Source organism: Pituophis catenifer, unplaced genomic scaffold, assembly GCF_029215685.1.
Source record: "Pituophis catenifer annectens isolate HBS135680 unplaced genomic scaffold, rPitCat1.0.hap2 SCAF_14, whole genome shotgun sequence".
NCBI classification, from domain to species: domain Eukaryota; kingdom Metazoa; phylum Chordata; class Lepidosauria; order Squamata; family Colubridae; genus Pituophis; species Pituophis catenifer.
In genome coordinates, this window is record NW_027256894.1 from 23501614 (window position 1) to 23525927 (window position 24314).

Consider the following 24314-nt stretch of genomic DNA (forward strand, 5'->3'; position numbering starts at 1 on the left):
AACCCTGCAGCAGCTCATTCATGACTTTTCACAGCCATATTAAATATTCAAAGGGTTGTTCCAAAGAAAAGAGAGTAGAACTGTGGAGTGAGCACAGGCTAGACATCAGGAGGAAGGAAATTTTTAAAGAGAAATTTTAATTTTAAAAAATATTCTAATAAACAATGGATAGTCAAGATATGCTAATGCAGTATAAATCCTATTTAGAGTTTGTATTTCATTTGGACAGACTTGGGCTCTGGTCTAGCTAGACAGCTCTTTGGATTATAGCATTTCATGGACTCCCGAATGGTCAGGATGGATGCTGCCCAATCCTTTACATTTAAAAAATATCTCAATATCTAAAGTGATGCGGGGACCACTGAGCTGAAAGCATCAATCTGGCATCTTTCCCCTTTCCACCAAAGAACAAAGCAGCCAACATGATGTCATCACAACGAAAATCCACCCTATATGGATGTTTTATCACATGCTGATACACAGAAATTATCCGAAATTGTAGCTGTACATTTTCTGAATTATCTAGTCTTACTTCCAGTTACCTGTGATTGCATTAGCTCACTGTCATTATATTCTTAGCTAGCATTTTTTTTCTCTTTCCTCAGCCTATCAACAACATTTAGGTCAAAACAAGGAACCACCTGCCTACATTTTGCAAAATTTCCTCTACAAAAAGGACACTGCATAAATGGACAAAATTAATCATAGTTACCAACCACTACTAGGGTATTTTTTATTGGATCAACACATTTCTAAAGATGCAAGTAACAAATGTCCTAATCGATACTTCACCAATTAGGATGTGAACAATGATTATATTTTCTTATAAAGTGTTTATTTTAAATATGCAAAAGCTTCTCAAAATTAATACAGTCTTTAAATCTTTTTAGTGCTCAATGCTGAGAACAAGATGGTTCAATCGCCATCCTTGAAGTATGAAATTTAGATACTACATAATACAGACATTTTTGGGGTCCATTCAGGACAAATGCACAACATTGCAGAAGCCCAAAAGCTGTCATTTCTGGCCAGATAACTATTTCTAAGACTACAGAAGCAGAGGAGAGAGGATTGAATATTCAAGGCTAGCCACCATGTTCTAGCAAGTCTCAGCAGCAGCAGCAGCAGCAACCACAAAGTCAAAGCTTGTATTGACTTCATAACAGAAGACAGGATTTTACTTTAAGGTGAATTCAGCATTTTGATATTGAATTTTCTTTGCTCTGAATTTCCAGCTCTGTATATGCCGAAAGCAATTTAAAAATAGAGACACAAATTCAAAATTAAACTTCTTAAAAACGGAGTAATTTGATTTTAAAAACTATAATTTGTATTTATGCTGCTAATTATAATTTTCAATGTGCGGAAAGAGTTCAAACTAAGCACAGACTACAGAAAAGTTGGACTTGTGTCATCAGCAAAACAAATACTTATTTAGAATCTGATGTGTTGATAAGCTAAGAACGTCTGACACTCTTTCAGGTGGTTAGAAAATATATCTGCAGATATATTCTCTGTGAAAACTGCACTTACAGGCTTGTATTTTGAAGAGTACAAGAAAAAAGAGCACTCACTTGTGCTTTCTCTTGCAGATATGCTATCCTGCTGTTTAAGACTTCTTATACTGTATGTGTACACCAGAAATGTGTGTATGTGTGTGTGTACACACGTAAAGATTATATTTGCTGTGCTATCATTTATTTATTCACAAGATAATCAAAATCGTTCCTTCAAAGAACAGAAACAAGGGCAATCTGTAAGACACAATGAAGGCGAGAGAGAATGTGGAATTCCAAACCAATCTCAAATGAAGGCAAGGGAGTGACTTACAAGGTAAATAGGGAAAAAAAACTATCCCCATGGAATGCAGCTATATTTATGAAGGGATTAGGGCAGGGATGGGCAACTGTGGCCCTTTTACAACCTGTGGACTTCAACTCCCAGAATTCCTAAAACAGCCAAGCTGGCCACCCCTGGATTAGGGGCATGTGTGAACTGTGCATAGCAAATCAGATCACCGGATCATCTAGTCCAGCCCTGGCTGTATCTGCTCTGGCAAAGTTGCAAAAGAAGTCACTCCTATTTATAACCTTTGACTGTTTCAGTGTTCTGCCATTTAAATAGCCAACAAGGCTCCATAAAGACTTTCCCATTGAGCATTTGTGCGTATTTCATACTACGTGTGGATTTGCAAAGTTTAGTATCGGTTGCTAAATTTGTGTAAAGCTGATTTACATACTTAGCAATGCTTTTAAACTATTACGTCCCCAACCAGCCAATGTAAACCAATGTGGGCCTTGTAAGCGCTTTAAATATTATTGTCCATTACCTCCAATGTTCCAGAAAAGAACCCTCTTACTAGGGTTGCCTGGAAACATTCCAGTTGGCTGGATGACCCTGGATCAGTCACAAGAGGCAGTCATGGAAGCCAGGCTGTCATTGGGCAATTCCCAGGCTTCCCGCAACCGTTCCAATGGTCAATCAGCCCGCAAAGCTTCCGGGCTCAAGGCTTAACGCCTTCCATCTTCTCCCCGCATGTGTCCACGGAGTCCCCAGAGCAAAGTTCAACTCCAAAGAGTTCGACCTTTCGGTTCTCTCGTACCACCCCAGTAGGAGAGGAGAGCCACGTCTGGCACCCACAAAAACCAACACTGGGTCAGACCTCAGAGCTGGCTGCATGGCCCACCCGGCGCTTTTGTAAACCGGGACTCAATAGCGGACCTCCCCTCGGGCAGGCAGGCAGGCGGAGAGAGCCGGTGCTTCCACGCACAGGAACTGTCCCCAGGACGGAAGCACCAGCGCCTCATTCCACGGCCTGGTCTCCGCTTTCAGGCACTGCCTTTTCCCCGAGGCTTCCGCGCCGGCTCTCGTCGGGGCAGAAAGGGCGGCAGCCTCGCCTAGCTGAGCTTAGGGACCCTGGAATCCAAGCCGCCTTCTGGTCCTGCCACCCAGCCGCCCCTTCCCCTCCGCTCCCCCCGGCTTCGCAGGCCGAAGGACTCCGGAGAAGGGCGGCGGAGGCCAGCGGACGGGAGGGCCTCCCTTTGCCGAGCCCGGGCGCCAGAAGAGCCGCTCCGCAGCGCAAAGCAAAGCAGCCGAGGCCCCCGGGAGCCCCGCGAAGGCGGCAGGAGCCACCGGGGAGCTTCCGACGGCGCCGCTCCCACCCGGGCGGGCCCAGCAGCTGCCCGGAACCGCCCGTCGTCCGCCCGGCCCAGCCGCGCCTCCCCACGCAACGCCCCCGAAGGGCCCGGGCCGAAGGGGCCGCCCTACCTGTCCGCTCCCGGGTGGCGGGCGGGCGGGCGGGTCGGTCAGCCGCGGCGAGGCTCCTCGGAGCTGTCCAGCGCCGCCGCTCCCTCCCTCCCTCCCTCCTCCCTCCTCCCAGAATGCCTCGCGGGGCGCCGGGCCGACGGGAGTTGCAGTCCGAGCCGCGCTCCGGCCCGGCCGCCGCCTCAGCCCCGCCGCGCAGGGAGGGGCCGCCAGGGGGGCGACGCTCCCGGCCTCGCGACCCGAGAATCGCCCGCCCGCCGCGCTCACCTGCCCGGTCCCGCCCGTCCGCGACGCCTCCCGCGGCTCGTCAGGCAGCAAGAAGCATCCCGCGCGAGGGGAGGGCAGCCCAGCCAAGCCTCGCGAGACCCGCCGCCGGCTCGCGCTTCCGTCGCGGGGCAACACCGCGGGGACGGGGAGGCGGGGCGGAGGAGACCGCTGGCCGCTACGGCGCCCTCTGGCGTCCGGCGCCGGAAGTGGCGGGGGGGGAGGATGAGCCGGGGACTACGGTTCCCATCCATATAAAGGGAACAGCGCCGTCCCGTCCCTTAGCAAGAAGGAATGGGAGGATGGACTTTGTAGTCGGTCCCTCCCTCCTGCCTCCCCCGGGCAGGCTGGGGCAAGTCTAATTCTAATTCTAATTCTGGGTTTTATTTGATTGACCAAACTAAGTAATAATTTTAATTAGCAATTTTATGATGTTTGTGTGTCTATATTTTTCTTGACTGTACACCGCCTTGAGTCCTACGGGAGAAAGGCGGTATAGAAATATAATAAATAAATAAATAAATAAATAAGTAAGTCCATCTCCCATCAGCCGCCGTCCAGTGGCTGTGGATCATGGGCGCTGGAGTGGGCTGGGCACCCCTGAGCGACTCCCCCCCTTCCCCCAGCAATTCGGCTGTAATTCGGATTCCGAGTCTACGTTCCATTTTATTCTCTTTCGCCTCCTTTGATCCTTTTCGGAGGCCGTTTGGCGGCTGCATTGGGAGAAAAGGCAAGACTCGGCGGTGCAAAAGGAGCCCGTTGGCCCCAAAGACCCCTCCCCACTTCAGCGCCCCCAAACCCCAGTTGGACCCCCTCCCCCCCGGAAGAGACAACAGGACTGTTGGGTCCAGTCCTGCATCTTTGGATCCCATTTTTCAAATGTATATATTTTATATACGTATTCTATACATTTTCCAAATGTATTCTCTATTCTGTATATATTACAGAGATGAATATAATTTCTATCGCAACTGGTGGAACCACCTGGGTTTGTAAATAGGCGAGGAAAGAGGAATCCAGGCTGATAAGTCTGGCAAGTTGCTTTCCTGGGAATTATTTCTCCATTGATCTTCTGTGGATTTATTGGGATTTCCTGATGATGGGATCTGTCGTCCCCAGAAGACCTGGCCAAAGAGGGAAGGGAGCCTCCTTGCCTTCTCCTGTCCTCCACTCTCCTTAGCTGGATGGTTCCAGAAATGCCCAGCTGTGCGTTGCTGCAAACATTTGCTGGTGGGCCAAATTCAGCCCAGAGGGACGCAGTTGCATCAGCACGGGGAGGGGGCAGAGGGACCGTCCCAAGGTCCCTGGCCTAAAATCCAGAATCTGCTACCAAAGTTCATCCTCTGTTTCAGTAAAGGGAATTCTCAAAAGACGACGGAGAGAAGAAAAATAAAGCTAGTTGGTGGGCCCGTGTCTCACCACCAATGCAGAATTAATCCCAAGTGTGTGGGGAGGGGAGGGGTTCCTATGCAAAGGGGCCTCCCCTACAGAACTACAAGACCCTCAGCCAGGCTCCCCTCCCCACTCCTGCCATAAAAGAGCTTCTTTGGCTGAGGAGAGGCTGCCTTCCCCCCCATCCCGTCTGCTGGCCACCTCCAGGAGCTGAGCCAGCACTGCCTCCAAGGGGCAGATGCTGGCTGCAGAGAGCATCCCCCCCCCCCAGCCATGACCAGCTCAGGCCCTGCTGTCTTTCGGGCAACCCTTCAACTGCCAGGCTCACAAAGGGGCAGCATTTGCCAGCTGGGACCGCTTGGAAAGGCAGGAGGGCAGCTCTCCGTCCTGCAGATGGCACAAGGTTAAAGGAGGCCCCTTGGGTCATGCAGATTGGGCCGGCGCTCTTAAAGATGCTCCTTTATCAGTGCAGAGGACCCACGATGCACAGCCTATCAGGAAACCCAGGCATTTTAGAGCCGTGATGCTAATAACATTGCTGAACCTGCTACCCCATATATAACTTTTATTTTTGGAGAAACCACCTCATTAGGAGGAGAGACCGGACGGACGGACGGACGGACACACACACAGAATCAAGAATGAAATCCATGTGGGGAAGATCCCAGATTTGAAGCGTGAAGCTCCCCAGGGTTATGGAAAAGCCTGGGGGTTGCAGTCTTTCCAAAGGTGGCCGAGGGGATTCAGCCTGCTTGACTGGTCACCCAGCTGAGGGAGTACAGCCAAGGTTCCTTTCTCCCTCCCTCCCTCTTCCCTTCCCTTCCCTTCCCTTCCCTTCCCTTCCCCTCCCCATTTCTCTCTCTGTCCCTTCTTCCTTCCATCCTCTATGCCCAACATTGCACCATGTGTATTTTTAGCATTTAGGCTGCTGGCAAACAGGAACCGGAGCGATCCCGTGGAATCCTCTCCTCTTCAAAAGGTCAAAAGAAAATGAAAGCAGGTTGCTGCCATGAATTCCCTGGCCTGCCTCTTACTTCTTAGGTCCGCACTGCTTTCAGGGATTTCCAGAGCCGGCTAGGAGAGGTCAGCCTCTCAGCACCACATTCGCTGCATCTTTTTGGCTCAGGGTTTATCAGCCTTGGCAATTTCAAGATGCTGGCTGGGGAATTCTGGGAGTTGAAGTCCATGCATCCTGAAGTTGCCAAACTTGAGAAAGACATCTGGGGTGAAACAAGGTCAGCGGAGCATCGCTGCCTTGACCATGCTATTGGCAACTCCTCCAAAGATGGTCTGCTTGTTGCCGGAAGAGATGATGGCAGCCGGATGGCCAGGTGGCTCTGCCCCGAAGGAAGAGGCGGCATTCATCTCCTTTCCTGCAAGAACATCTGGGCTCCTCCTGCCCTGGGGCAGCTCCTTCCAGGGCCTCTTCCTGCAGGAAGCTTTGGGTCCCATATTGTGGCTGTGTGGAAGGCAACCAGCCCATCCCACCAGCTCGGCTCTTGGCCGCTGCAGTCCAACTGGCAGATCCCAGTTATGAGATGCTGCTTCTCCGCCTCAGGAGACAATGGGACGCTGCCGTTCGGCCGGGCAGGTCTTCTTCGTGGTCACTTTCACAATGGCGCTGAAACAGAGAGCAGTGTGATCTTCAGGGTGGAGACCTGCTGCCGGTGGAGAAGAAGTCCTCTCTTTGAGGACAATCCCAGCCGACGCGCACAAGGACCAGCCCGAGGGTCTCTTCCTTGGCAAGACCAGCAAGTTGCCCCTGAGCAAAACTCCTCACCAGGATCATGCCTGGGTTGCCACTGCTGAGAGAGTTTTGCTGCAGGACAGTCTTGCACTACAAGCTTCTGTGACACGGAGGGGAAATGTGAGTTTCCCAGGAGGAGCTGAACGGCACTCAGGAGTGCTAGGAAGTGTGGTCCAGCCATCCTGGGGCAATGAGGTTCCCAGGCCGGTCCTAAAGTTGGCCAGGTCCTTGCACCTCTCAATAGAGGAGGAGGAGGAGGAGGCAGCATTGCCAGACCCTGGGAGCCCAAGTGGGACTCTTCTCTTGCCAACTCTTTGCGCTCAATGTACTTACCGTACTGTCTTCTTGCATTAAGCGAACTTTTCGCACCAGTGAGCGAGATAAATGGTTGCACAGAGCCACTATGCTGTAGGTGAGCTGAGGAGAAAGAGGCACTTGGTCACACACCGGAAACCCAAATCAGGGATGCCCTCATGCTAATAATCAGGTTCCTAGAAATGGCCACCTCTGGAAGCCACACCAGGAAGTTTTATGCCACGTTCCCCCAACTCTTGGCTGCCTCTGTTCCTTCTTCTGAAGATTCTCCTCAATACTCTAAGCCACCCAGGACAAGGGGCAACCGAGGCTGTTTTCCAACATGGCTTGAGTTCAGAAACATCCCCCCGCCCTTTGCAGCAGAAAACATACCTAGGGGGAGGAGAGGAAGCCCATGCCCTTCTCAAGGCCTGCTCTTGCCAGTTCAGACAGGATCCAGAGGCAGCCTCTACCCGAGGTCCCACGGAGCAGGAATCAGGCTGGTTGGCTGACCATCGCTCCTGAGCTTGGGGCTTCCAGAGAAATCCTCCCTCTCTTTTGATTGGGGCCATTCCCTTGCCCCTAGTTCTCCCCAAAGGGTCTTTACAAGCTCACAAGAGAAGCCACATGGCGTGGACTCCCTGGGAGCTCTTGGTGTGTCCATTTCTGTTCCCTGATGTCACATCTCAGGTTCTTACCTTCCACCGCCTCCTGGCATACTGCTTTTTGAAGTTCTCCAAGTTAATGACCGATTCCCGCCTTACCATGGCTTGGTGGTTGTCCATGGGCTGGAGACAAGAGGCGACAAGGTCAGGCCCAGCTTCCCCTGCCCCTCACCAGGAGAAAGTGCTCAAATGCGCCAGGCATATTGCCTGGTTCACATTTAGGCTGGCTTTTTTCTTAAGCTCAGCCTCCTTGTTCACCTGTTTTCTCTCTAGTCCTTCCTATGCAGGTGTTAGATTTTAGTCTTCTAGTTCCTTAGAGTAAGACCCATTGCCTTGTTTTTGTATCCCATATAAAATTATTGTAGGACCATCACCCTGCCCTAACAACCCTACAGATTCAAATGTTTTGCACTGAAATATGAGCTCAGATTCAGGTATATAAATCTTGGCTGAGGAAGAACCACAAACAGCTGACCAAGCTAATCTCTCAAAGATTTATTTACTTACTATGTTTTTATTTATTTACTATATCTGCTGCCCAATTCCGTAAGACTTTGGATGGGGTATAAATGTTAAAAAAAGTAGTACAGCACTAAGTTGAAAGTTTCAGGCCCAGGGAGACATTTGCCTCGGTTCAAGATTGAGGAGGCTCAGTCTCAACTACAATTGAGCTTCTTCCTTCTGTAGTTTTCCTGGGCTTGAGAAGAAGAGGGCCCACCAAGCAGCTGGTGTCTGAGTCCCGTTCCCCCCCCCTGCTTATTTCAGCCTCGGTTCCTCCATTTTCTGATAAAAGTCCCCTCCCCTTCCTTTTCACCTCCATCAAGCAGCTCTTAAACCTTTAGAGTCCACTACAGCTGACCTGAGAAGGAAATAATTTCTGAGTGAGGAAGGCCCCTCGCCTAGGACCAAGCAGAATTCGCCAGAAGGAGCAAGATCATCTTCAGGGCATCTGAACACAAGCTCTCTCTAGAAAGCACATTGCACTAAACAAATATTTATTGAGTCTCGTTCTGAGATTAGTTACAGAGTTGGCAGAATTTAAGCTCTCTGGAGGAGATACCAGATAGTGCATTTTCCATGTCGCTCTCTCGTTCATTTTCCAATTATCTGTATACAAAAATTAGTTCTCCCGTTACAGAGAGATCTGATGTCTTAACTGGGAGGAAGCGGTTTGTTTCTTTGGAATGAGATAATAGTCCGGGCTGAAGGTCTGCCTTACGCAGCAGCACATGTGAGGTGACAGGGATGTGTGCAAATTTATTCTGAATCCTCTGTTTATTCTCCAAGGTATTTGCAAAATTGACTTTCACCCAGAAAGCCTGCAGAGAGTGCTTTGCAGAACCCAAGAGACTTCACATCTGGCTCCATTATTAAAAAATACTTTCATACAGAATTTCAAAACAAAAGAAAATCAATGCCTATTTACAGCGGCAATTCAGCAATAAATAAAAAGCTTTTAAGGTAAGGATGCTGAACTACAGTCAAGTCTTGAGGAGGCCTTCAGTTGTGAGGGTAAGCTCAGGGCATCTTCCAAAGGATAAAAATAGGGCAAGCTTTGAAAAAAAAGATCCAAAGCCTTATTAGAAATTAATTGGGACACAACCAAGGGAGGCACAAATATCCAGACCCCAAGGCATCTCCACCAGGACGTATTTTCACAGGGACAAAAATATATACAAATACAGTGGTAACAAGGGTCTGTCAAATAACATTGTTCAAAAATAAACCCAATTGTGTGAGTTCTGCACACAGGCTTCCTGAATGGGAGCAGGCTCCCGTCCAAGCAATTCCTCACTGATTCGGACTGAAACAGCAGCGTAAATATCTTTGTTTTCAGCAGCATCACTGACTGGATTTTGTCATGCCCAGATTTAAGGCCGCCAGGAATTCTTCGTAGCAGGACCTGTTCAGCAGCTCATTGAGGTCCTTCTGGAAGACGCAGCCGAAGCTGGCCGGCGCATAGCCCTCGTCGCTGCCCTCGGACCAGAAGCTGCCCATTAAGTCTTGGATCCACTGGAGTTCTTCCGACAGTTCCTTGCTCAGCCGTTCGTAGTGTGACTGCAGGCTCATGTACCTCCCTGCGACCCCAGTGAGGTTGGCACCCACTGCCTGGACGTCCTCCTTCAGGTGCTTCTTCAGGGAGTCAATCTTGCGATATTCGTACTTCAGTTGGGAAAGCTCGTGCTTCACGCTTTCGTGTTCCTCCTTGTACCAAGCTTCCTTCTCGTTGTAGATGGAGACCAGCGCATCAATGTCCCCCTGCAAGGAGTCGTGGGAGGCTGCCAGGGTGCCGACGCTCTTCTCCATACCAGAGATCTCCTCCACTACACAGGCAAAGCGTTCAAAGGTGGCATAGGTGTTGTTTGGAGGAATGCTGGAGTGGCTTTTGATGGTGTAATCTCTCAGCCATTTGGTCTCCAGCGGCCTGTGCTCGGTTCTCCTGTGGCCTTGGACTTTGGAGCCTTCTTTGGACTGGAGGGAAGCCGGAGGATGGTTATTTACCAAGAACATCTCACCACAAGGGTCTCAAGACACCACAACACCAACATCATCACACCAGGGTGCAAATACACACACATGCAGCGGGTGCCGGAAGCAAGCGCACGTCCTCTTCATGCATGTGGCATCTTTCTTGCAAAATGTTTGTGAAACAGGAATGTTCCCACAAGGAAAATTACCTCACTACGTGCCGACATCCACATCTGTACACAACTCTGGACTAACCTCTGTCAAAACAGAATCATTTCTGGGACAGTCCCACCAGCATTTATAGAAGGAGGCATAGGAAAAGTTAAATTCCAGCACTCGAGAGGGAAAATGCATTGGCCTTACACGGGATGCCCAGCAAAGAGAAAATTTTCTGCCAACTCATTTCATGGATATCCAAAAATAAAACAAAAATTCAGATCAGTTTACATATGACTGCCAGTGTTCATATGTTTTTGATATTCTACAATTGATTTGGAATTTCCAAAATTCACCTGGGAAATGCTGACCTCAAGATGCCCCTTCCGGCTTTGGCATGCAGGCCACAAGGAAGCGGGGACTGATCCCCGAGGTGGGTCTCCCTTCTCCTCGTCCTTCCTGGAAAGTTGCACTTACAAGCAACCACTGACTTCAAGAAGGGCAGGAGGGAAGGATTCTACATTCAACAAGACCCAAACACGCAAAGCCGAGATAACCAACTGCTTCATTCCATGCCGACAGCAGAGATGGGTACGGAGAACTCAGTGTGTGCCAGGACAGAAAATTGTATCTCAAATATGGAATAATAATATGTTTGAGAGAAGAATTTTTTTTTTAAAGCTAGGCCTGATTGCTTTATTCCTTTCCTCTGAAAAGGACCTCAGAAATAGGCTTTGCAGTGGAGAACTAGAGTAAACGGAAGGATTCCCCAGAGGAGCACCTGATTGACCTCATGCTGCTAAATGATGAAAATCAGGGTATGAAACTGGGTGGGGTGGAGGGCTTCCTCTGCCCAGATAGGGAGGGCCATACGAAGTTCTGTCCCACTTCAGCAGCACTTGGCTGTCCTCCTCCCATCCATCCACTGTGAAACCTCTTGACTTACCTTGATCCAGGGGTGCCTGAGCGCTTCCTGGATTGTGAGTCGTTTCCTAAAAGGGGAGAAAGTCCTCAGTGAATCCCCACCCCCCACCCCTTGTGGGAAAGAGCTGCCAGTCAGAGGCATGTTCCAAATGCCTCACGCAGGGATGGCCCGCTCACTCCCCCCATCCGTGGAAGGGCCTCAGATCATAAATATGAGAACCACCTGGAGCCTCCCTGTGCTTCAGCGAAGGCAGCCCAGGAAGCACTTGGGGGGGGTGGTCGTAAGCCTGTTTATCTACAATCAATGCACCTTCTGTGCTTCCTTTGAAGAGGCATGTCTGAAAGCTACATAGGCGCTCACAGGAAACTCATTCTTAGATTAGGGGCCCAGGAAGAGCACCCCATAAATGCCCATTTTTTTCCTTTTCGGAGGTTCTCTGACAGCCCCGTTAAGCAGGGCCCTGCGGCCCCTAAGCCAAATTGTGCTGAACCGAAACAGCATTCCCCTTTCCTCCTACGAGTCCCAGTGAGGCATCGTGGGAGCCCACAAAGGTTTTCCCGCTTCTTCTCAGATGCAGTGGTCATCTGGGCACCTCCTGGGCTAGACGGAGGACCCTCAACCCTGGCAAGACGCTCGGGACGACGTACCGTGGATCTTTCACCAGAAGCTTCCGGATAAAATCTTTTGCCAGGTCACTGGTGTGGCTGAAGAATTCTTCATCAAATTCATAGCTGACGGCAGTGATGTTAGCCAGCGTCTCCTGCTTGGTCTCTCCAAGGAACGGAGAAGCACCACTCAGCCTGCATGGGGAATTGGCGGGGGCGGGGGGTTGGGGGTAGAGCCAGAGTATCAGGAGCGGATCTGACAGGCTGGTGGAGACAGAAGACACCAAGGACCCTGGGCCAGAGCCCACAGGAAAGGGCCCTGTGAGAATCTGGTGATAAAACCAAGGCAAGCATTTGTGTTGCCCAGGAAGGCTCCTTGGTGGCTCAGTTGCCACAGGGAGGGAGGGAGGGGTGGAGGAACTGGAGCTATCTCTCCTCTTCCTGCCTTGGTAGGAATTTGGGCGCACACAAAAGAAGCCAGGAAGAGGGAGCAACTGCAGCCTGCTGGGTTGTGGGGTGGGAGATCCATGCCAGGGACCCCCAAAGCCTTGATGGGCATCAGAGGTTCCTCCCCCTGGGCTGCAGCCTTCCCAAGACCAGACAGCTCCACACTGCCACCTGCTGAGCGGCCTGTGCAACTGCTGCCAGGGATTCCCAACAGCCTTGTGCGCTCACTCCACTGGCCAGCTTTGGGCATTTTGCTGGGGTAACTGAGAAAGTGGGCAGCCCCTTTATGGACCATCTTCTCCCTCCCCTGCCCACGGACACCTGTGGGGCCAGCCTTCACTTCTCCATTTGCTTGCTTTCCGCCACCTTGCTAGTCGATTAGAATGTTTTTAATCGCAACAATGAGTTGCCTGCAGCTCCATCCAATCTATGTAATACTCAATTACGGCCTCACACTCTCTTCTGGTTTGCAGCTCAATTCTTGTCGTTCCCCCCCCCCCACCAAGTGCCGATGCAACCTCTTCCCCAGGAGCGGCTGGGGGAATGAAGCCCACCTCCACTTTTGCCACCAGCTGCCTGAGACAAGTTTCTTCCTCTCAATCTGGCTGATTTTACAGGGTCGTTGTGAGGATAAAGTGAAGAGGGGGCACTGATTGTACCTCTTGTACGAAATGTGGGGTTGAAAATAGGAGGGAGCAGATAAAAATAAATAGATGAATAAATAAATAAAGGGAACTAATAATCCAGTACTTACAATATGTAAGTGATGACTCCAATGCTCCTGAGAAAAAGGGAAAAAAGAAAACCCACAGATTTGTGCTAAAGCCAATCACTCCGTCAGGTGGACAGTAGGGAAAAAAACAGCAAACTTGTCTTCTATTTGCTGATTTGTTCTCAAAGGCTGATACAGCACACAAAAATCAGCTGGACCAACCCGCAGCCCAACCAAAAAAGACCAGCTTAAGGAAGGAGGCTGGAGGGACAGCAAACACAGGCAGAAAAGACTCACCACAGATCAGCTGCCAGTCCCAGTGGCTCGTAATTGACGATTTCTGGAGCTGGAAGGAGAGTGTGGATCCCAAGATCAGAGAGACAAAGGCTGCCTGCCCCAACTTGAAGCTTTCCAGACGTGTTAGAGACAGCCAAGACCCATCATCCTCAGCCAGGAAGGAAGCTGCACTCCTTGCAGACAGTGGCAGGGCCCCGGACTGAGAGACCCTGCCACCCTGGGCTCTGGATAAGTTGAGGGCAAAAGGGCACCAACTTACCCACAAATTCTGGTGTCCCAAAAATATTCTTAAACTCCACTCCATCTTCTATTTCATGGGCCAGACCAAAATCGATCAGTTTTATGTGAGGAATGGGGAGGGTCTTGTCCAGCAGCATAATATTCTCAGGCTTTAAGACGAGAAGGAGAGCAGAGAAGAAAAGAGCATCAGTCCTCAGGTTGAGCTGGGGGGGGAGGGGTGCTCAGGGGGCTGCACCCACAGCTGGTCTGTATGGACGGGAGGAAAAGGGCTTTAGCAGCAGCTGCTGCTCACCTTTAAATCAAAATGGGCGATCTTCTTGGTGTGCAGGTAGTTGACCCCGTCCAGGATCTGCTTAATGAACTGTGTGGCTTCCTCCTCACTCAGTGACTCCTTCTGGGCCAGGAAATCAAAAAGTTCCCCTCCGGATACTCTGCAAAATCAGAGGAGGAAGCACATGGTGGTCCCTGTGTTCATTGCCTATCTGACGATTTATCCCAAATGAAATAACATCATAACCATATGGGGAATTATTTATAAAAATCTCAGTTGTGGGAAGGAGAAGAGCCAGGACGCCTTCCTTTGTCTTCCCTTCCCTGGCTGGGAGATGCCCTAAAATGAGCTGCCCTCATAAAAAAACACAGTTGGAAGATGGCCTCCCTTTCAGCAAAGTGCAATTTCGATGAGGCTCCTCTTGTTTACTGAGTTCGTTTTGTTCCACAAAGAAGGATCGAGTTGCAAACTTCCAAATTTGCTTCTTTCCTCAACTGAGCCCAGCCTCCATTATAGCTCATCCGGATGTGCTGGGACTCCGTCCTCTGATCAACCCGAGGCTCCTTCTGCAGCCCCCCAAATTGGCAGCCTGCCTGCGAGAACAGGTCTCTCAAAGGACACCACTTCCTTCCACAAATCGGGCTGCTATTTTGTGCTCCAATGTGAGGCTTACGGTGCTTTCTCATCCTTTCTGCCCTCTTAGAAATGAACTACAAGAATTCGGAGAGTCTTGTTTAGTCCCAGAACCACCGAAACAAACAGAAATGCCCCCAAATGTTCCTGCCTGAAGCAGAACTGGGTTGTGTGACAGATCTGTAACTGTGACAAGAGACACAACTTTCCTTTGCATTCTGTCAAAATCCAGCAATAATGGTGAACTTGGATGGAAGAATTGACGCTAAGCTTAAGTGAGTGAAGTTTATTGCAAGGCGGTACTCAGTGTTGATCCAGGCTTCTAGAGACCCTCTCTGAGCATTTCAACACTTGCGGAGACCCCAAATCCATATTTACATGGAAGAGCTGAGTAACTTGAGCGTTTTGCACTTAAAAGGATGGCTGGGGGTTTTGCATCCATGTTTAGTTTGTGTTTGTAGCTTCATCTTCCAAGCTCCAACCATTTGGGAAAGTCTGTCTTTGTTCTGAACCAATAACTTGGAACAGTTTCCTTCTTGTTCAAATAATATTCACTTCATTAAAACTGGATTTATAAATAAACAAGGAAAGGGCACATTCACTGTTATGCATGAGGAGCTACCTGTAGGCACTATGTGGTTGGTTTCATTTGCGCCCAGGGGTGAAAGATGAACCGGTTTCCCACCTGTTTGCTGGCTGTGCCTGTGTAGAACAGCGAGGGAGGGATTAGCTGTGTCGCGTGATTTAGCTTTGCTAGAAAGCAGGATTTCTAGCAAAACTAAACCGCGCAGTACAGCTGATCATCGGAAATACTGGTTGGGAGGAACGGTTCAACTGAATTGGTAGCCTTTTTTTTTACTATCGTTATGTGTGAATAGAGAATATTTTGATAAGCAGAGCAGAAACCCTAAACTGATCTGCAGGTTGATTAATTTTTATTTTAGGCAAACAAGATAGCAGAGACCCAGAATCACCTCATAAACTGGAGGATTCTGTGTTGATGAAATAGATCGGTGTTTCTCAAGCTGGGGGGCTTTAAGATCCGTGGGACTTCAACTCCCAGAATTCCCCAGGCAGTGATGAAATAGTTAATGCGCTCCACCATTCCCCAAAATTCCTCTGAAAGGGGAAACCAGCCAACCCCATCGGACCCCCTACTCACAGCTCGAGGATAAGGACCACATCGGTTTTGTTCTCGTAAACCTCATGCAGCTGGATGATGCTGCTGTGCAGAATCTGCTGCAGGATGTTCACCTCCCGCTCAATCTCCTCTCGCCGGACCCCGCGGCGACTGGCCCGGCTCTGCCGCTTCTTGATGAACTTGGCCGCGTAGTCCATCCCCGTGGCCTTCTCCCGGCACCGCTTCACAATGGCAAATTGCCCGCTGCAAGCAAAGCCACCGGACAGGGTTACTCAGGAGTGAGGTGGTGGGGCGGCGTCTGGTGAGGCAGAGGGGAGGCTCCCTGGATGCTCCCCGTCACTCCCGGCCGAGATATGGGAAACGGGTGCCGGATGAGGACTGGACAAGGGGGGGCATTCCAAGATGTAAATGAAAATTCAGTCATCCGGGCCAAAAGCATCTAAAAGGTGAAATCATGGCAACTGGACCAGAGTTTATTAAAACTGAGATGTTTCACTACTCATCCAAGTAACTTTTCAATCAAAATGAGAATTTGGGTAGTCGGAGAATTTTTTTAATCAACTTTGGTCCAGTTGCCATGATTGAATCTTTTTAGATACTTTTGGTCTGGATGACTGAATCTCCCTTTACATGTTGCTTTTCATTTTGGGGAGAAATGCTGACAAGGCTTGATGAGGCAGCCTTTCTGTACAGCTGGCCATCGGAGTCCCAAGGTCGCCCATCCGGCCGGGCCTTCCAAGGTCAGAAACAGGAAACAGAGGCCAGATGAGCCAATGTCACAGCCTGAGGGGTGGGGGGCTCCCCCAAGCTCTCTTCCCTCCAGGTGTGAAGAAATATGCCTCGAGGGGCCTCCTTGCAGGAAGCTCTTCTGAAGCTCAAAAGGAGGGCAGCCCAAACATGGAGGAAGCAGATGCACAAATCCTTCCTCAAATCCTTTCAAGGATGGGCTCCAGAGGAGGGGAGGCTGGAGAACAGGCAAAGCCCCCCTCCCCCGGCTGCGAGAGATGGACCCCCTCCAACCCCTTCTCAGAATATCCCAACTCACAAAGGTCCCAGGTGCATGAGACGCCGGCTGTGTGGATAGTGCAGTGATGCAACTGAGACACCAGATGGCGTTAGCCTTTGTGGCCTCTGGGAATTAAGCAATGGGGTGGGGGCTCTTTCTGGCTGAGAATAAGCAGAAGCCCCCCCGTCTTGTCTGAAACTGGGGAACTTGAGCGTTCTCAGCATTTGAGACCCAGGTTGCAAGCCCATCTGAACTGGAAAAAGCATATTCAGATGATAGGCAGGTGAGAATGTAATCTTGCATGCCATCTAAACATTGGCATCACGTCACGTGCTGGACCTGGCGGGCAGGGGGTATTTTTGGAGGTGCCTTAAGAGCCCTGATGCTCAGCAGAGGCAGCTGCTCCGAGCTGGGAGCACAAAAGCGGGCCCGGCTGGGCCAAAGTGATGCTCAGCTCAAAAGCAGAGGGGAAAGTTGGGCAGGGGAGAAAGATGGGGGGGGGGCTCCTCTACTGGCAGCTGCAGCCAGACTTGGTGGCACCACCCAGAGCCCGTCTGAGAGCCCCAGGCGACAGGAGGAGGCTGTCCAGCTGCCTGCCCTCTTTACGCTGGCCAGATGACCTCAGCGGGAGAGCATTCACATGCTGCAAAACAGGCTTCTTGGCCCACGTAGGCTGGCTGGGGACGATGGGACCCGTTATCCAACACAGCTGAGTCACTCAGAGGCCCCTGCCACAGGAGATGGCAGGACTTCGTACATAAAGGCAAGCCGTAAGGGACGGAGGTGGGGTTGAAGTTGGACTGTAGATGCCATCCCCAGCATGGAAGGCTGAAACCATCATTGTGGCTGTGTGAATCCAGTAAAAGGGTTGTTTGCTTTTCAAAATGTCAGCCAGCCCCCCAAAAGCAAGTTTCCCAGGCCTGATGGGGCAAATCTGTTTGGGCTGCTCCTCTATCAAGGGGGGTCCCCTAAGATCTCCCCCAGATTGATTGGTCCCTTGTTAAGCGAGGCTGCTGGTTCCTCCCCACCTGGCCCGAGCGTGGGAAGTCCCGAGCTAAGCAGTGCCCAGACATCGAGGCCCACCCAACCGGGCTCTTCTCGGCCGCCCTTTCTTGATTCTGCGAAACTGGACTGGGTCGGCCCTTGTCCAAGGCTGGTGCCCCGTTGCAAGCCAGGCTCCCTGGGTGCTGCACAAGAGGCCTGGTGGGGGTGGGCAGTTGATCCGGCCGGCCTCCTGGCCAGAGTGACCCTCCCAGAGGCTAAAGATAGACAGGGAGCCGGAGCAGCTATGCCCGGAATGAGAGGCAGCCTCTCCTTCCGAGGGTCCCAGCAAGGGCCTGGGGCAGCAAAACGGAAGGAAGGCCGGTTCCTCTGGGGGCGCCACGGCCGGACTGTGGAGGGTGGCAAAGGACAGAATCTGGAGAACAGCGAATAAGGCCACGGAGGCACCAGGAGTAATTGGAGGGAGGAAAGCCTCCCACCTTAGCTGGGGACCATGGGATCTGGAGTCCAAACTCGGTGCCGGTTGCCTGTGGGGCTGCTTTTGGCAGCCCCACAGGTAACACAGGAGCCTCTCTTTGGGGCCAAGGCAACTGCTTCTGTGGGGCCAAGCAGCACCCTTTATTTCATCCCCTTAAGAACGACCCTGCGAGGTGGGCTGGGCTGAGAGGCCCCAAGTCACCCCATAGGGGGGCTGCCTGTGGAGAAAGGAGGGGCTGCCCCCCTGTGACTCCATGTATTTTGTTAAAAAACCAAGTTTTGCAAGGCAAGGAATGCTGCCCCCCGATTCCCCTGGGAAACCTCCGGAAAGAGCCATCCCAGGAGAGGCCGGCCATCCCTGGCCCCTTCCCTCTGGACACAGAGGAGTAGCAGCAGCAGCAGCGAAATGGGGGGGGTAGGGGGGCCCTATTTTCTTAGTCCATTCATTGGCCCAAATGCTGCCCACAACGCACCCTTTGTTGCCAAGACGGCTGCTTCTAAAGAGAAAAAGGGAACGAAGGGACCCCACCCGCAGCACAGCAAAGCAGCTCCTGTGAGGCTGGACAGGCACTTTGTGGGCCAAATGCCAGGCCAGAATCCTACTCCGAGTTCCAAAGAACCAGCCCAGAAATGCAAACACCAGCTGAAGTGAGCAAATCTGACTCACCCACGGCTGGGTCGGCCCCCTTGCCGGCCCCCTTCCCACTGGGGGGGGCAAGGGAGGGGGGTGGATGGGCTCCGGGGGCCAAACCCTGCTTGCTGTGCTCTTTGCGCGTCTCTCAGTGGAGCGCAGCTGCCTCTGGCCCTTCGGCCCCCTTTCTCCTGGGCCAGGCCAGCCACTGACCACGGAGGCTCCCTGGGCTGACGGGGGCTGCCCTCGGAGCCAGTGCTTACAGGGAATCTCAGCTGGGATGGGATGGGGAACCCCAGCCTGCCCCTCCCCCCCGCCTCCAGACTGGGCCGGCCTTCGCCTGCACCCGTGAGAATCAGCCTGCTCAACATACGCCCAACCATTGTTTGGTGGGACACAAGACTCATCCAGGTGCTTCTGCCTCACCTGGGCACCCAATGACTCATCACACCTGCTTTTGCACAAGCCACTATTGACTGGGATCCTGGAGAGAGCCAACCGTACTTGGATTGGCCCCACACAACGCCAGATGAAGCACCAAGCCAGACCCAACCTCGTCTCTCCAACCGCCAATGTAAGCGCCCCAGAAACCAGGCTCCTCGGGTTGGTCCTTAATCTGGCAAGGGTGAGGGGGGGATGGGAACTGCAATCCCATCGCTTCTGGAAGCTCCTGCCGGGTGTTCCGACTGCTGCCTGGTTATCGCTCCTCTTTGCCCCAATTCAGGCCAGCGGCCCTCGGCTTCCTTCTGGCACAGGCCTCCGTGCTCAGGAACTGGCCAACGCCCAGCGTGACCTGGGGCCCCATTGCAGCCTCCGCCCTTATCATGAGGTTGCTCGCCCCTCCCTGGGTCCTCTGACAGGGGCTGAGTGGGGAGGGGATCTGCCCACCAGGATCCTCCCAAACCATCATGCCCTTCTGACTAATTGATTATTCACCGGATCCACTGGAGCCCTTCGGGATGCTAAGGGCAGAAAGAGCTTCCCAGTCCCCAAAGGTTCTTCCTGGGGCAAGAGAAGCCCATCTCATGGGGAAGAACTAGGAAGCGGCTGCTCATCCCTCATTTTCAGAAACATGAAGTCCAGCCCGTGATTGCAAGGAGGAGAGCTGGGCAGGCTGGCCAAGCCCCCCCCCTTAGTCACCTGTTAGTAGCAAAGCCTTCCACAACAAGGACACACCCACCTTCTGACTGCAAACAACCCCTGCTGGAGCCCGTCCAAAGTGAAGCATGAAGTCACCCGAATGGCTGCTGCCCACAGAACCAGGGAACTGTGACATTGAGGGCCGTTCTGGGCAACATGATCCTAGTGCTCTGCATCCCAAGTGCCCAGGGCAGCCAGCAGCCGCCGAGGGCCCAGGAAGAGCCGCTGCCCCCAAAAGCTGCTAAATCTCCACCAGCCACTGGCTGACCATGTGGCGGCCTATCTGGGCATCACTGGAGGGACCATCACAGTCCTAAGCAACTGGGGCAGCCCTGGTACTTCTCCAGGTTCATCCTGGACCTCGTGAGGTCACCTGCATTGGGGCAGAATTGCAATTCCAAAACCTTTTGGCTCAGGAAATTACGTGACTGGAACAAGCTTTCATTCATGCCCTGAGCGGCTTCCTCTTTCCACCACTTGACAAAGGCACACAAAGCTGGCAGGAGCGCCAACAGGTCATGAGCACCCAAATGCCAGGCCAACTTTGGGAAAGGAGCCCCAACTGGCTGCTGCCCCAGAGGAAGCCCCTGCTGGGGCCGCCCTTCCATGGGGAGGCAGGTTGGGCTGAGGGGCCCAGCCAGGTATGGGCTCCTGCGGGGCCGCTTCAGAAGCATTGGAGCCAGCTGCTGTGCCAGGAGAAGGCAGCCTCTGGCTCTGGTGCAAGGAACAAGGCGGGCAGGGCAGTCACCCCACTTCCCAATCCTGTCAGCTGCCGGCTGAAATCCCCTTTGCTCTGGGACGGTCCTGGCAATCCCTTCGCTGGCAGACGCAGCTGTCACTGCCTGGAACTGCTGCAGGTCTGTCAGAGAGGCCCTCAGAGGCTCCCTTGGCAGAACCAAGCAGGAGGCAGGTCCCTGCTGCTCCCGAGACCAGGCGCCTGCAGGCATTTTTCTGAGGCTGGCTCCTCCTGACACCATCAGGGCTCTGGCCCCAGAGAGCCGCCTTCTGCCCCCAAACGTCTGAAGTGCTCCTGCTTCACACGAGGAGAAAATGCTTTTCCATCTCTGCGCAGCAAGCAGCCAGCCAGGGGGTGGGATCCCGCAGCCCAGTTCAGGCCAGCGAGTGCCTTATTTCAAGCATCTTTCAGCACACACACACACACCCGCCCCCATCAAAGTGTTGAAATATCAGGCAAGACAAAAATGACCTCTTCCTGCCAAGCTTCTGCAGTCCCAAAACTTCCTAAATGGACCAGCCAGCATTCCAGAGAGACGACTCTTCTTCCTTTCGCCTAGCAGCCTCTCTGCCAGGCAAGCCCCTAGAAGCCCACCCTGGGGGGTGCATTTCCATGGCAGAGAAACACAACAGCGAAGAAGTCACTGAATTGGGATGAAAGTTTGGAACCGGATGGGGCTAAAGGGAAGTTGGGGCTTACCTGCCGAGCTCCTCCCCGATTTCGTACAGGTCGTCCACCTTCTGCTGTTTAAACACGGCCATCCCTGGAGTCTTCACCCCGCAAGCTGGGAAGCGAAGGCAAGGAAGAAACGGCCTTTTTAAGCATTTGCTCATTTCTGTCTTCCTTTGGTTAAACTTCTCTCCTGCATTTCTGCCAGGTATGGCCCATCGGGCTCCCATTTAGATTTAATTTCCTGGACTGGTACACATTATAACAATTCAGTGTCACAAAAGTGTGGATTAGTACAATAGGGGCACGGTAGCCTGCTTTACGTGGGACCCAAACTTAACTGCGTATGTGCTAACCCCCCAGAGGCCACCCCACAGCCTTGCCTGGTGGGGCTGGGCCAGAAGCCAAAGCTGGCGTCTGAGAGCAGGAGCCCTGGCCCACCCTTGATACATGCCCCTTCCTCTCCCAGGGTCTCCCTAATCGGCCCTCTCACTCCTGAGCTGCTCTGGGCCAGGACAGGCAAAGCCCAGCCCGGGAGGAGCAGAGATGCCTGCAAAGGGAGGTCTTTTCGGGGAGAGAGCTGGACAGATGGGCCCCAGGGAGGCTGCTGGCCGTATGCTGGAAAAGACCAGAGCCACAAAACAGAATGGGCAGAATATTTTTCTGGGCACCACCTGAAGCTTTCTAGTGACAGAGAAGCTTGCTTACTTAGCCTCAGTTTTCACCCTGTAAAATGGGGACAACCTAAGCAGACTTTTGAAGGAAGCTGTCTGAGAGGTGGTGGGGAGAGGGTGCAGGGCCTCTGAAGGACCAGGCATTTCTGCCAAGGTGGTTTTAATTCAGGGAGTGTGTCTCCCTGCAGCAGCAGCATAGTTGGTGCTGATGCCCCTCCTGACACCCGGATCCCTTGAGCTTTTTCCAACCCAGTTCTGACTCAGTGCAACCAAACCCCCCTGGTTCACTTGCCTGAGCACCACCCCCCTCCCCAGTTTACCCAGAGGAAGATGGGATGCTCTGATCTGTTGGATCTCTACCAAAAAAGAAAAAAAAGGTCTCCGCCAGATTGGAGGACACCCTTTAAGCCCCCTTAAAAAAAAGGATTTTGTTCTAATCTCCTTAAAATGTGGCCTATCCGCTTTTTGAAACCCTAGCAGAATACCTGAGATTATCTTTGGCCGAACCAAAATGAAGCTACAAGCAGCAAAAGGCCAACCTAAAGCGAGAGACAAATGAATTGGTGGAGGAAATGTCCTTGGGGCATCCAACTAGGAATCAAAATACAATTAAGGCCAAAAGAGGAACCACAGAAGGACTTGGATGGGTCCTGGCTGGAACAAATGGCACCTTGGCTGAGATGCCCTTGAAGCAGCAATGAGAAGGGGGTGAAAGTCCCCTGAGAAAGACTCCAAGGGATCTGGGAACCTCTTTGGCCTGTGATTCTTTTCCTGGAAACTCTGCTACCCAGACACCCCGATTCTCCTTCCTGAGACATTCAGTCTAGAAGGCAAAGTGAGACTCTGGTGGCCCCTTCAGTGTCCACCCGTTTCACGGACGTGGGAAGGAGATGGCTTCAGCCCACACAGCCTGTGCCAAACTAAATTAATTAGGCTCCCGGCAGGCAAAAGGCTGTCCCAGATCTCTGTTTGGGGGATTATTGCAAGTCAAGACATAATGAAATTAATTAACCGCTTCTGAGATCATCTCAGCTTCAGTAGAGGTGCCTGTCAGGACAAACGGCTGGGCAAGAAACAGCAGCTCCTTTCTGACCGTTTGTCAAAAGCCGCCCTTCCCTTTTGGCCGCCACAATTCCCCTTGGGGGGCCCTGAGGGGCCTCCTCCGGCTTCCTTTCCAGGGGAGTCCCAGCCACTTTTCATCAGTCTGCAGGGTGCAAAACTGTCACGCTGGGAGATCCTGCAGCATGCGAAGCCCCCAGGACGTCACCAGAGCCGGCCACCACGGGGCCCGAGTCCAGCCTGCGCTAACCAATCGAACCAATGGTGCCTTGGGGAGCAGCGGGTGGGAGCAGAGCCCCCGAAGGGCTTTGAGGCTGCTCCAAGGGGCTCCGGGCCAAACTCTCTCTCACCCCCGAAGAGCCTGGGCAGGGCGGGGGCAGTGGCGCCCATGTGCAGAAGGCACACAATGCCCTCAAGCCACAAGAGTTTTACAGCCAGCAGGTCCTTCTCAGAGGCAGACAAAAGGAAACAGAAGCAAGCCAAGCGGCTAAGAAACACCTTAGAAGGCAAACCAACCAACTTCCCTTCGGGGAAAGAGGCCGTGCTGTGCTGGCCTCTCCCTGCGAGGGCCTTGTGGGTCAGCCGTGAGGCTTCGGCCCCTGGGAGGAAGGACTCTGGCGATGCCCCCGAGGCTCTGGGGGCCCCGCAAGTGCGAGGAAGGGCTTCATCCCCCCTGGGCACCCAGGCATCCCAGGACGTTGCCCTCTTCCCCAGCCCTGGCAACCCCGCTCTCTTCGGGAGCCTCCTTGCTCACTCACCTCCCCGGAGAAGCCCCCTCCCCCCTCGCCACAAGACCAACCGAGCTGCATGCCCGGGGGTTCTCCGGGGAGCAGAAGTCGCGACCCTCGGCAGCCCCGGCAGCGGCGCCCCCTCAGCAGCTCGCTCGCCCGCCTGCCTCGCCCCTCCGAAGGGTTCCCGCTCCGTTCCGCCGCCCGTCCAGCCCTGCCCTGCCCTGCCCACCCGCCCGCCCGGAGAGCCTACCTGCGCGGCGCTGCGAGCCGACGGCCCCGAAGCAGCGGCGGCGGCGGCGGCTCTGCCGTCTCCCTCCCCCGCCTCCGTCTGCCGGGCCGGGGAGGAGCCGCGGGCGCCCCCTGCAGCCCCGAGGCGGAACGGCGGGTCTCCTCAGCGGAGCCTCGCGCTGCCCTCCCCCGAGCGGGTGTCGGGCCCTCCCCGGGACCCCCAAGCGAGGAGAGGCCGGGAGGAGACGGGGCTGCGGTGGAGCTGTTGCCTCGCCCCAAACAACTTTGGCCCAAAGGGAGATTCTGAGGGAAGTCCCAGGCGCGGAATGCTGGACGCGAAATCCCGCCCGAGAAGCCAGTTGCTCCAGCGAGTCATTTCGTGCTCCAGAAGGTCTTCCTGTTTCAGTCCTGGGGAAGCCAGGAATTAGACAGCAGTTCT

The 24314-nt window shown here is 52.9% G+C and overlaps 2 protein-coding genes across 3 annotated transcripts in view; both read right to left on the minus strand.

The window, feature by feature from the left end:
* HERC1 (HECT and RLD domain containing E3 ubiquitin protein ligase family member 1) overlaps nucleotides 1–2352 on the minus strand; it is a 55621-nt gene extending 53269 nt beyond the window's left edge. Inside the window, exon 1 of the mRNA XM_070953394.1 lies at nucleotides 2330–2352. The gene's annotated coding sequence lies outside the window, so the exon portion shown is untranslated. The remainder of the gene's footprint in view (nucleotides 1–2329) is intronic.
* A 3431-nt stretch (nucleotides 2353–5783) lies between these two features.
* On the minus strand, nucleotides 5784–23971 carry DAPK2 (death associated protein kinase 2). 2 transcript variants are annotated; one of them, XM_070953536.1, is made up of 12 exons: nucleotides 23898–23971; nucleotides 21214–21298; nucleotides 15544–15765; nucleotides 13770–13908; nucleotides 13497–13626; nucleotides 13238–13286; nucleotides 12983–13009; nucleotides 11824–11976; nucleotides 11198–11243; nucleotides 7660–7749; nucleotides 7001–7084; nucleotides 5784–6541 (listed from the first exon to the last, which is right to left on the minus strand). In XM_070953536.1, the coding sequence occupies exons 2-12, from the start codon at nucleotides 21273–21275 to the stop codon at nucleotides 6452–6454; spliced, it is 1092 nt and encodes a 363-aa protein (XP_070809637.1). In that variant the 5' UTR covers nucleotides 21276–21298; nucleotides 23898–23971; the 3' UTR covers nucleotides 5784–6451. The 2 variants fall into 2 exon arrangements, with proteins under 2 accessions (XP_070809637.1, XP_070809636.1); XM_070953535.1 differs by lacking the exons at nucleotides 5784–6541; nucleotides 7001–7084 and adding an exon at nucleotides 8486–10098 and having other exon boundaries at nucleotides 7718–7749.
* Nucleotides 23972–24314: the final 343 nt, after the last annotated feature.

Excerpts from the sequence above, each read along its gene's own strand:
- DAPK2 (XM_070953535.1), bottom strand. The coding sequence starts at position 21,275 with ATGGCCGTGTTTAAACAGCAGAAGGTGGACGACCTGTACGAAATCGGG. Across the intron at positions 15,766-21,213 it reads ATCGGGGAGGAGCTCGGCAG|CGGGCAATTTGCCATTGTGA; the intron begins GTAAGCCCCAAC and ends CTTTGCTTGCAG. Across the intron at positions 13,909-15,543 it reads GTGGTCCTTATCCTCGAGCT|AGTATCCGGAGGGGAACTTT; the intron begins GTGAGTAGGGGG and ends CTGATTTTGCAG.